Source organism: Vanessa atalanta, chromosome 21 (assembly GCF_905147765.1).
Source record: "Vanessa atalanta chromosome 21, ilVanAtal1.2, whole genome shotgun sequence".
Taxonomy (NCBI): domain Eukaryota; kingdom Metazoa; phylum Arthropoda; class Insecta; order Lepidoptera; family Nymphalidae; genus Vanessa; species Vanessa atalanta.
This window is the reverse complement of record NC_061891.1, coordinates 9,386,521-9,399,560: the sequence shown is the minus strand read 5'-3', so window position 1 is coordinate 9,399,560 and position 13,040 is coordinate 9,386,521. Positions and strand designations below refer to the sequence as shown.

Here is a 13,040-nt window from a genome sequence, read left to right as displayed (position 1 = left end):
GTTCCACAAGTAAATACACATTATCACGCCAATGGAGCTACAATCGGAAGCTAGTAGATATAAATAATATTTGCAACATTATTTATCAAACGCGAGTGTGTACTTATGAAATTAAATAACCAGAGCAGCTTGCGCTCATATCAAGCATAACGAGGCTAATCTTTATATTTCATCCCTATATTACAAATACATTAATGATAAAAATTAATAATTTGAAAGACGACATTGTTAGAAAGAATGTTACTTGTGAGATGACGTCCGACAGAGAAGTATGGAAGAAGAAGACATGCTGCGCCGACCCCAAGTAAAATTGGAATAAGGGCAGGAGGATGATGATGATGATTACAAATACACCAATAACATATTTTCAGAAAACTCAACCCCTAAGAGCAAAGTTCTTTGAATATAAAAAACCCCCTAACATAACTGCATGTTTTGATGAAAGTTTTAAATGAATATGAAAGTTATTTGTTCTTTACATAGAAATTTTGACGAACGACTCACATTTACATTTTCGTCTTTAAATTTGGTATTAGATGTTTAAGAAATAGTTTTAAATGACTTTTATCTAACATGACATACGGTGCTGAAATATGGACACTTACAGAAGGACTAGTCAAGAAACAGGACAATAAAATGACACACTTTATAAAGCCTTACGCTAATGACATGTTTAAGAAGTAACTGTCAGTAACTGACTAATGGAGTCAGTTTAAATGTGCTGGGCGTGCGAATCAACTTTCTTTTTAATTTTAAGTACTCAATACAATATATTTAAAAAAAAAAAACTTAATCAGCTGATTTGGAAAGACATTGTAATTTTTGTTGTCGAAATGATTATGTCATGATTATTTTAAACTGGTCACTCATATCTCTGATACGCGATGATTACAATTGAATGCAATCATCATCGGAATTAAATTCAAACAAACATGCTCGAAAAATTACATGAGTTAGTCAGAACGTGACCAATACTGGTCTTTATCTACATATGAACGTATCAATTGAGTTAGTAGACCTGACACCGTTTGAATGGATACTATGAAAGTTCGCAAGCTTCGATCTTACTCGCCACTGGACCAATTTAACGTAAATACACACGTATCTAATCAGTCTTCTGATTTCGTATCTGAGCAATCGGATTCAGAGGGTTGATGTAAATGGAAAGAGATCTCCCGGGTCTCCAGTTACTGTGGGGGTCCCTCAAGGATCAATTCTTGGACCATTTCTCTTCTTTGTTTATATAAATGACCTGCCACATCTTCTAGGTGATAAACTCGAGATAGTATTGTTTGCTGATGATACTTCTTTAATTTTTAAAATAAAAAGACGTCTTCCAATATATGACAATGTGAACAATACTTTCTCTGAAATAGTAAATTGGTTTAGTGTTCATAATTTAATGTTAAATAGTAAAAAGACTAAATGTATTAAATTCACTTCTCCCAATGTAAGATGTGTGAAAACGAGTGTACGTTTAAACGGGGAAGCATTAGATGTTTTAGGATCAACAGAGTTCCTTGGTATGACAATAGACTTTAAGCTCCAATGGGGCTTCCATATAAATAAATTGGCGAATAGACTCAGCTCTGCAGCCTATGCGGTAAAAAAAATTAGACTTTTGACTGATGTGGATACGGCTCGGCTTGTGTACTTCAGTTATTTCCATAGTATAATATCGTATGGCATCCTACTCTGGGGTAATGCAGCTGACATTAATACTATTTTTGTACTGCAGAAGAGGGCTATTCGTGCAATTTATAAACTGGGCCCAAAAGATTCGTTAAGAGGTAAATTTAAAGAAATTAAAATAATGACTGTCGCTTCTCAATTTGTTTTTGATAATGTTATGTATGTACGCAAAAACATAAATGATTTTCCCAGAAATTGTGACGTACATTCTATTAACACTAGGAACAAGAAAAAACTTGTTACTCCAAGTAACCGATTACACAGGGTTAGTAACTCTTTTTTGGGACAATGTATACGTTTTTACAACAGGATCCCAGAAAACGTTCAAAATTATTCAATTGTAAAATTCAAAAGAGTCGTTAAAGAGCGTTTGTGTGCTAAAGGATATTACAACACTAATGACTTTTTAGTTGACTGCACACCTTGGGAATGAAATGATCGCCTCCAGGCTGTTTCAAATAACTAAAATTGTACATGGAAAATGGTTAAAATATATATATATATATATATCCTGCTGAGTTTCTTTCGCCGGTTCTTCTCAGGTCCGAGGTGCTAAATTCCGAACCGGTGGTAGATTTTTGACTATCAATAAGCAAGTGTAAACACTTCTATATTGAATAAAGATTTTTGACTTTGACTTTGATATCGCCATTGAACATATAAAAAGGCTGAACAAAGTCTATCTGCCCAAATTTAATAAAATAATCGACCGTTGTTAGGACCCTGGAAAGTTTTAAGTGTTGGACGGTAAAATATGTATAATAAGTGGGTAACATCTACCTAGAAGACCTTGTTCAAAGCTCTATCACCAAGTAAGCTTGATTGCCTTATCAGTTTAATATATATATATATATATATATATATATATTTTATGTAATAGGTGTCTACCTATCAGCAAAAGGGCCACCAGATGTTAAGTGGTCACCACGGCCCATACATTGATGCTGTTAAAAATATTAACTATCCCTTACTTCGCCAATGCGCCGCTAACTACACTACTCACTGTACATTGACTCACTCACTCTTCAAACCGGAAGATTATCAAGTATTGCTACTTGGCGGCAGAATATCCGATGAATGGCTGGTACCTACCTAGACGGGTTGCACAAAGCCCTACCACCAAGAAAAAAAACAAACACCAGCAGCTTATTCATCAGAGGACAACGTCAATAACATATTTTAATGAAGAGATTAACTAAGTCGTATCGATCATTATCAATCCGGTTGTTGTATAAATAATGCGTTTAATTGGCTTTTGATTTATTAATGCGGTATGAAGTCGTTAGTGTTGTTGCTCTTCGTGACGGCGATTCACGCCAAACACGAACAATACTCTGGGTGAGCCAATACAAATATCTTATTTAGTATACGATCTTTATTCTTTGGAATTTCGATTGCCTTTTATATAATATTTTAATTGGATCTAATAGTTGACACCATAAGAATATTAGTGAGGTGCGTATGCTTTTGGGATATCAGATCAAAACTTTATTGATGTTACCTCCATATCGTTTCAGGTGGAAATCCTTCTACGTTAATCCGGTGAGCTTTGACCAGTTGTCGAAATTAACGAGTAAGATCCCAGAGTTCCATCTCGACTTCGTCAGCAAGGCAGCGATGAATCGAGAGGGGATTGTTCTGGTTGAACTGAAGTACCAGGATGACTTTTTGAAATTCCTAGCGAAAGAGAAAATATCCAATCGGATACATTCTGAAGATCTCAAAGTGTGAGTATCGTTTAAGCTGTGACTTTTTCTCTCAAGCATTTTCTAGGACTGGTATGAATACAAGTTTTTAAGCAGCGTATGTATGATAAACAAAATACCATAAAATAAAACCTTTATTGCACTTTGTAACGTGGTGAAATAAAAAAATTACTTGGTAATTTTAAAAAGCTTCGTTCATATGGATGAGCACTTTAAACTTATTAATTATTTTACTGAAAGTGACAAATCGCAGTAACCAATCAAGCGCTGTTTAAAAATAATCGAATGATTTTCTTCTATTCCAGACGATTTGATGTCGATGACCAGAAAATCGAAGCGAGAAAGCTAGCAACTCGTTCTGTAAACGGAGGCAGGTTACCTTACGAAAACTATCAAACTCTCGACGTGGTATGTCATTTGAAAAGGTTATTTTGCCATGTAGTCTACAGTAGAAATAACATCTTATATCCCGTGAATGCGATTGCTTCATATTTTTTAAAATGTTAGTGTCAAATAGTTTCAATGTCAAAAATAAATGACTTTGACTTTAGAAAACTTGGGTATTTGATAAACGTAGAATAGCTTTAAAAAATTAATTAATCCATACAATCCATACTTCCATACTAATATTATAAAGTATATGTATATGCGAAAGTAACTCTGTCTGTCTGTCTATCTCCCTTTCACGCAAAAACTACAGGACCAATTTAAATAAAATTTGGTGCACAAATTGTCTAGAGCCCGAGAAAGGACATAGGAAAAAAGTGCTGTAAAGAGTTGAAAATTGGGATGAAAGGTTGTAAGTTATTGAAAGTATTGTCATTTTTAGAACTAGAAGCATAACACTTATATTTTAGGCTATACGCTTATAAACTAACATAACATAACACCCACAAAACATAACGAGCGAATTTTGGAAATTCTACCCCTAAAGGGGTGAAATATAGTTTGAACGTTTGTATGGAAGTTCGTAATTTTTTAAGTTAGAAACATAAAACTTTATTTTTGGGATACTGATTAAAAAGGAGTAAATACTTATATAAGCATTTCTAGGTAATCTACCACAAAGGGGGTGAAATAAGGGTTCATTTTTAAATTTAAAAACATGAAACTTTATTTTTGGGATACTGATTAAATGAGTTGATACGTATTTAAGCGTTTCTGGATATTTTACGCCTAAGGAGGGAAATAGGGGTGACATTTCGTATATAGGATAGTCTGGAAGACCGTCATTTTTGAAGTTAAAAGCAGGGAACTTTATTTTTGGGCTACTGCTTAAAAATGTGTTGATTCGCATTTAAACGTTTTTGGATATTCTACTCTAAGGGCTAAAACACACACCAAGGTGGTATACAAAGAGGTCATTAATTAAAGTAATATTTTAAGTTCAATTGTAAATATATTCATATTCTACGCGAGCAAAGCCGCGGGTAACAGCCAGTAACAAAGCGACAACTTCGCCACGATGAGATTGCTCATTTGCTTGTCTGTGATTTAATCTAATTTTGTGCCTTCTTTTGTAGATATATGAATATATCGACAAAATCGCTGAGAATTATCCAGAAATTGTAACTTTAGTTAGTTCTTCTAAATCATTTCAAGGTCGACTCCTTAAGTACTTGAAGATCTCTAAGGATAAATTTGCAAGCAACAAACCAATTATCTACATTGATGCTTGAATCCACGCCCGGGAATGGATCACTATCCCCACTGTCACTTATGCCATCCACAAACTGGTTGAAAACGTGACTGAGCCCGATCTCCTTGACAACTTCGATTGGATTCTCTTTCCAGTCGTAAATCCTGATGGTTATGTGTATTCATATGAAAGGGTGAGTCAAAATGATTATTATTATTGCATGTGTTTATATTGAACGTCATATCTATATTAATATTTGGTTATTAATAAAAAGTTTTTTTTTTTTTAAATTATGTGGACAAAAAAAATGTTAATATTAATTTAAATACTCCCTAAATTAGTCATCACGATTGCAAGTAGCAAAGATTACATGTTATGTTCGCTGATACTTCATGATAACGAGCCTCTAAAAATAATAGCTTAAGATTGTATTAATTTTCAAATTCAGGACAGAATGTGGCGAAAAACTCGTTCCCTAAAGGACTGGAGTATTACAAGCTTTCTCTGCCGAGGCGTCGATGGAAACCAAAATTGGAACACAGTCAGTGTAGAATATGACAAATGCTCGGAGGTCTACGCTGGATCTGAACCATTTTCCGAATCAGAAAGCAGGACTGTTGGAGAAATAATTGACGAACATGTTGATCGGATGGTCTTACTTGTAAACATGCACAGCTTCGGAAGTATGAACCCGTGGACAGCTAATGATTCTCTCTCTCATAACGCTTTTTCTCTTCACACCGTTGGTATCAATATGGCCGATGCTATTCATAAATTATCTCTGCCGCATTTCCCCAATTACGTGGAAGGCAGTGCAATGCTTACTCTCGGTTCTGCCGGATCAGGTACTATGCTCATTATAAGGGAGTTTCATTGGTTTATGCGTTCGAACAACCAGGTGTCAAAGGGCTGGTGATTTGTATGGAAAGACGAATCTGTAATATATATGTTTTTCAAAATACTGTGTTGTTTTTTAATACCTGAATTATTACACCTCTATCAAAACATTTGTATTATTATAATATACCTTACTTCCTTTTCCGTCTTTAATGTTGTAAAATATTTATAGTGCTAAAAATTAAAAAACCGACAGAGGACACACACTTACGAAGTATGGTAATCATAAAAGATAATACCTAATTGTTTTCGTCTTTTTTTTTTAACCCATTAATCAACTTAGCCTAATACTTAATATTAACAATAAATAAATATAAAAATTATTTTACAAGGTACTCAATAGAATTATGTAACTCTAAGTTATTAAATATAATGTATATGTTACGGTATAAGCTCGAACTACGGTAAATCCTTAGATATTCCAGTAAACCTAAGATTTACCAATTCTTAATGGTATATGCCCAAAACGGCTTGCGATTCGAACTTTTGCCACCATTCACCGGGATTTACTAATAAATCTTAGGGTTTACATTTAAGGCCCGGTAAACGTTGAAAAATGTCATGTCATAACGTATTAAAAAATAATATCCGTAATGAAAATAATTTAAATAGGTTAGGTTAGTTTAGTTATAACTACTGGTTCTCGGCGACTTAAACGTGAAGTTGTGGTTCGCGGGCAAATCCGCGAAGGCGCTCTCCGACCTGTCCCTTCTCAACAAGGGGCAGGTTCACACCTGCGTGTGTCAGATTAAGTAAGAAGTAAATAAATAATAAGACAATTACAAACAAGGCTTATACTATGTATTGTATGTTTTAATCAATTCTGTAATAATATATTAATTTAAGTTATTTTTGAATCGTATTGATAAGATTGATATTAAATAAGAGGGTACTTTGACTTTTCTGTACAATATTATGAGTCACGTGATTCGTAGTGAGGCTTATATAAGTGATGGAAGCTCGGTTCAGAACACTTTTAGTTGGGACTACGACTTTTTACTATTCACTTTGATCCTGGACTAGCAAGGTGCTAATATTTAAGGTATCGTACCTTAAATATTAGCACCTTAAATATAATATAATAATATAATTTTGTGATATATTTGTTATTGCTTCTTAATTTATTGATGAATATATGAATTGTGTCTTTTTGCAATTATCAATATACAAAGTTAGTATTATATATACAAAGTTAGTATAATTGTATTTAACTAACATGATTGTATTTTTGGATATTGAAAAAGAGTAACTACCAAGTTTCTTACCGGTTCTTCTCGGTAGAATCTACATTCCGAACCGGTGGTAGCTTTTCTTTTAAATAGTTTGTTAAATGACGATTCTAAAGTGCTTGTTCGATTTTAAAAACCTACTTGAATAAAGTATATTTTGATTAATGTAATTGGTTTAATTATTACTTGATAAAAAAAATCTAACACGTGCGCCATCAGGGGGGTTCCGTGGTGGACGTTTCGTTCGCCACCCCTGTCGTGGCACGTAGAGTGGTCGAGTGGACAGAGGAGGACGAAGTGGAGACTATCGGATCACCGCTACATCCGATTTGAGATCTCCACCTCTCGCAGGCCGGCGGAACCCCAGAAGGTGCCAACCACGCTGCCGAGGTGGTTTCTCGGCCAGGTCGATGGAGAGCTGATCAAGGAGGCCGCCATCGTGCAGTGGTGGAGTTCCGCAGGGAGGACGGAGGGCGCCTGCGCAGAGGAGCTGGCAGGCCGCATGCGCAGTTCGCTCAAGGAGGTCTGCGATGCGGCCATGCCTCGGACCCGGTGCAGGGTTCCGCGCCGGCACGTCTACTGGTGGTCGCCCGAAATCGCCGACCTTCGGGCGACGTGATTCCGGGCGCAGAGGGTCTACGTCCACTGTCGAAAGCGCAACGGCCTCGACACGGTTCTGGAGGGACAGATGCTGGACGCTTATCGCCAGTTGAAAAAAAGATCTGCAGCTGGCGATAAGCAAGACCAAGGAGAAGGCCAGGAAGGAGTTTCTGGCGGGTCTAAATCGAGACACATGGGGGCGCCCGTACCGCGGCGTACGCGGGAAGTTCCGCACTCAAGGCGCCCCTGTCACCGAGACGCTGCCGCCGGATCTCCTCCTGTGCCTGGTAGGGGAACTCTTCCCCCATCCAGGCGGGCATGCCCTTCCGCAGGCGCCCCGCTCCGTGATAGAAGACGCAATGGCTCCACCACTGAACCCGGAGCGGGAGATGGAGATGGCCCTCAGCCGCTTGAAGGCCAAAAACACGGCGCCGGGTCCGGATGGGGTTCCAGGGCGTGTTCTATCTGACGCCCTGGAATACCTGGGTGCAAGGCTTCGGGTGCTGTTAGACGAATGTCTGTCCAGCGGGCAGTTTCCGAAGCCTTGGAAAGGAGGGAAATTGGTCCTGTTGCCGAAGGAAGGTCGGCCGCTGGATTCTCCTTCGGCATACAAGCCAATAGTGCTGCTGAACGAGACGGGCAAACTCTTCGAGAAGATCCTCGCAGCACGTCTCGTTCAGCACCTCTAGGCGGTCGGTCCGGGTCTCTGAGAGGCTCAGTACGGGTTCAGGGCGGGCCGGTCGACAGTCGATGCCCTGGACGCCCTGAAGACTCGGACGACGGAAGCGGTAGCCCGGGGGCAAGTCGTCCTGGCGGTGTCGCTCGACGTGGCGAACACCTTCAACAGTCTCCCCTGCGAGACGATACGGGAGGCACTCCGATACCATGGGGTGCCGACCTATCACAGGAGGCTGCTGAGACAGGGACAGGGGTCCTGGAGGTAAGCCTCCAGGTCCTCTGGGCGGGGGTCAATGGGAGTTGAGTTGGGTTGGTCCGGCGTCGGGTAGGCTTTTATCAAAGGCGTGTGTGTACTTATGAAAATTACCAGAGCAACTTGCGTTCATATCAAGCACAACGAGGCTAATCCTTATATTACAAATACATCCATAACATATTTTCAGAAAACTCAACCTCATAGGGAGAAAAAATTTTTGTAAATAAAAAATCTAACATTACTGCATGTTTTGAATGAATATGAAAGTGATTTGTTCTTTAAATAGAAATTTTGAAGGACGACTCACATTTCCATTTTAATCTTTAAATTTAGTAGTATTAGATGGTTTAGAATTTCTAAATGGTAGTGCCGCACTGCATACCTTTGGTTTGCAGCCGAATGGGCCGGTACGCCCGGGGAAGTAAAACTCTTTCACTTAAAATCGGCGTAAAGTGGTAGCTATGCTACCGCGTTTCGTCCGGTATGAGAGATTCCCAGAGGCCGGAAAAAAAATATGAACCTTCAAGAAAAGAGGGTGCTCCTTCCTAAAAGTCCGGCAACGCACCTGCAAGCACCCCGATGTTGCAGATGTCCATGGGCGGTGGTCACTTTCCATCAGGTCAACCTCCTGCTCATGACAGGATTAAAAAATATATATTTTAGGAAAACAAACAATGAGATGACACTTATGACATAATAATATACAATATTACATACATCAGTTAAGTTTCCGCTGATACTTATTACACACTTATTAAAGAAGCACTAATATACATAAAATTAAATAGGTAACTTTACACAATTAATGAGATCAACAAACGTATACTAACGGAAAGTTTATACAATTATGAATAAAATTAAATACTTATATAAAAGTTATCAAAGATTCTTACCTGCTATGACATACGGTGCCAAAATGTAGACACTAACTGAGGGGCTAGTCAAGAAACTCGAGCTCGTTCGGGGTATTATAAAGCAAGCTTTGGAGCTACCGAGATAGGTAGATAGCTTATAGGATAAGCTAACTTAAATGGCACTGAGCTAGCCACATAAGTCGACGGCTTTTGGAACAGGATATTCCTATGGTGGAGACTGCTGACCAGCAAATACAGCATAATGCTCTGAGAATGATGATGGGATCCAACTCAGTACGAAAGCTGAAGTGCGGGGTATTGGCGCATTTTGGGAGAGGCTTAATTACAGAAGAGAATTGCAACTGACCAATGATTCATTGAAATATTTTTCAGAAAATATCATAATCAGATATTCAATTCAAACATTGTAAAATGAACAATGCAAACTCATTAAGAATTCATGTGAACGTAATGAATTAATCGAATTATTTTTTTGAAGTGAAACATTAAATGTAGACTAGGGAACAGCAGTCATACCTTTTTCTAAACTACAATAAAAAAACTCCTATAGAGACTTTGTTGAAGTCTGCCAAGTTTTGCTAGTCCATACAAATATGAAGATTACTGCGCTATTAGTGGTTATGAATATGTGCACTTGTTAAAAAAGGGAGTAAGTTTGAGGAAAGTAAGTTTGATTGCCTTATCAGTTTAATACTAAACACCAGCAGCTCATTTATCCTTGCATGCGATCAGATTTAAATTAGATAAGATATACATCGTCAACAACATATTTCAACGAAGAGATTAACTAAGTCATATCGATCATTATCAATTCGGTTGTTGTATAAATAAGGCGTTTGGTTGTCTTTTAATTTAATGAGACAGTATGAAGTCGTTAGTGTTGTTGCTCTTCGTGACGGCGATTCACGCCAAACATGAACAATATTCTGGGTGAGCCAATACAAATATCTTATTTAGTATACGATCTTATATTCTTTGGAATGTCGATTACCTTTTATAAAGTGTTTTAATCGGATCTAATAGTTGATACCATAGGGATATTAGTAAAGTGCGTATGCTTTTGGGATAGCTGATCACAACTTTATTGATGTTACCGCCATATCGTTTCAGGTGGAAATCCTTCTACGTCAATCCGGTGAGCTTTGACCAGCTATCAAAATTGACGAGTAAGATCCAAGAGTTCCATCTCGACTTCTTCAGAAAGGCAGCGGTGAATCGAGAAGGGATTGTTCTGGTTGAACCGAAGTACCAGAATGATTTTTTGAAATTCCTAGCGAAAGAGAAAATATCCAATCGGATTCATTCTGACGATCTAAAAGAGTGAGTATAGTTTAAGCTGTGGCTTTTTCTCTCAAGCATTTTTAGGACTGTATTGAATACAAGTCTTTGAGCAGCGTATGTATGGTAAAAAAAATACCGCCAATGAGACCTTCTTTCTACTGAGCAGCGTAATGGAATAAGCAAAATTACTTGGTAATTTGTAAACAGCTTTATTTATATGGAATATAATTTGGCGCTGTATAATAAAAAAATCTTATAATAATATTCTTCTATTCCAGACGATTTGATATCGATGACCAAAAAATCGAAGCGAGAAAGCTAGCAACTCGTTCTATAAACTGCGGCAGGCTACCTTACGACAACTATCAAACTCTCGATGTGGTACGTCATTTGAAAAAGTTATTTTGTCATGTAGTGTACAAATTGTTATTACCAAATTTAAGCATTAAGTTGCGTTTTTGAAAACTTGGTAATATAATAAATCTCGAATAGTTTTGAAAAATAATCAAGCTTTTTATCTAATTTTGGGTTACGTGGTTATTTCACTGCTAAATAATTAATACTTTAAATACAAACCTACAGGTTTGTATTTACAGGTACAACGGAATTAACATCTTATATTCAGTTAATATAATTGATTCATATTTATGACTTTGTTAGTGTCTATGGGATAAGACGACAACTTCGCCACGTTGAGATTGCTCTTGTCTGTGATTTAATATAATGTTGTGTTTTCGTTTACAGATATATGAATATATCGACAAAATCGCTGAGGATTATCCAGAAATTGTAACTTTAGTTAGTTCTTCTAAATCGTTTCAAGGTCGGCCCCTTAAGTACTTGAAGATTTCTAAGGATAAATTTGCAAGCAACAAACCAATTATCTACATTGATGCTGGAATCCACGCCCGGGAATGGATCACTATCCCCACTGTCACCTATGCCATCCACAAACTGGTTGAAAACGTGACTGAGCCCGATCTCCTTGACAACTTCGATTGGATTCTTTTTCCAGTCGTAAATCCTGATGGTTATGTATTTTCATATGAAAGGGTGAGTCAAAATTATCATTATTATTGCTTCTTATATTGAACGTCGGATTTATATTTATATTTGATTATTAACTCGAAGATAGAAATATATCTTTATTTGAACAAAAATAAAAATATAATTTAAATACTCCCTAAACCATTTAGTCATCATCATTGCTTCTGAAAACGATTACATGTTATGTTCGCTGGTGCTTCATGATAACGAGCCTCTAAAAATAATATCTTAAGATTGTATTCATTTTAAAATTCAGGACAGAATGTGGCGAAAAAATCGTTCTCTGAAGGACTGGAGTATTACGAGCTTTTTCTGCCGAGGCGTCGATGGAAACCGAAATTTTAACTTCTTGTGGAACACAGTTGGTTCAGATGATGACAAATGCTCTCCGATCTACGCCGGAACTAAACCATTTTCCGAATCAGAAAGTAGAACTGTTGGTGAAATAATTGACGAACATGTTGATCGGATGGTCCTCTTTATAACCGTGCACAGCTTTGGAAGCATGATTCTTTACCCGTGGGGTAATAATGGTTCTCTGTCTCATAACGCGTTCTCTCTTCATACCGTTGGCATCGATATGGCTGATGCTATTAATAGATTATCGCTGCCGCATTTCCCTAATTACGTGGTAGGCAATTCAATGCTTACTCTCGGTTATGGCACATCAGGTGCTGCTGAAGATTATGCTCATTATAGGGGAGTTCCATTGACTTATACGTTTGAGCTACCGGGTTTCGAAAATGAAGATGATGAATCTAATGAATTTAGTGAAGGTTTCTCGTTGGATCCTATTTATATTCATCAAGTCTGTGTAGAAACCTGGGCGGCTTTTGTTATTGGGGCTAGAAGAGCTGGTGATTTGTTTGGAAGAAAGAATCTGTGATGTTTTTGAAAAACAACTAATTTACTGTACTTGTATCAAATTAGATGTGTTATAGTATTATAATGTTTTTCAATAAATTAAAATTAAGTACAAATGAAAAGAGAGGCGCCCTATTGATTTTTGGCGCTAGGTGTTGGTAAAGAAGCTAAAGACTTAGGATAGAACATCTGGAACATCTTGACCTCTAACAACAAAGATAGTCGACTCCAAATTAAAATTATTCTGAAATTGTTATTGAGGATAAAATAAAAGAT

The 13,040-nt window shown here is 37.3% G+C and overlaps 1 protein-coding gene and 1 pseudogene across 1 annotated transcript; both read left to right on the top strand.

Annotated features, from left to right (window-relative positions):
• Window positions 1–2,965: 2,965 nt before the first annotated feature.
• Window positions 2,966–8,452, top strand: LOC125072232 (annotated as a pseudogene).
• A 1,985-nt stretch (window positions 8,453–10,437) lies between these two features.
• Window positions 10,438–12,880, top strand: LOC125072230 (carboxypeptidase B-like). Its single transcript, XM_047682755.1, has 5 exons — window positions 10,438–10,502; window positions 10,683–10,892; window positions 11,132–11,234; window positions 11,598–11,906; window positions 12,157–12,880. The coding sequence occupies exons 1-5, from the start codon at window positions 10,438–10,440 to the stop codon at window positions 12,784–12,786; spliced, it is 1,317 nt and encodes a 438-aa protein (XP_047538711.1). The 3' UTR covers window positions 12,787–12,880.
• Window positions 12,881–13,040: the final 160 nt, after the last annotated feature.

Coding starts and splice junctions, on each gene's coding strand:
- LOC125072230 (XM_047682755.1), top strand. CDS start 10,438: ATGAAGTCGTTAGTGTTGTTGCTCTTCGTGACGGCGATTCACGCCAAA. Junction 10,503..10,682: donor AAACATGAACAATATTCTGG/GTGAGCCAATAC, acceptor ATATCGTTTCAG/GTGGAAATCCTTCTACGTCA. Junction 10,893..11,131: donor CATTCTGACGATCTAAAAGA/GTGAGTATAGTT, acceptor CTTCTATTCCAG/ACGATTTGATATCGATGACC.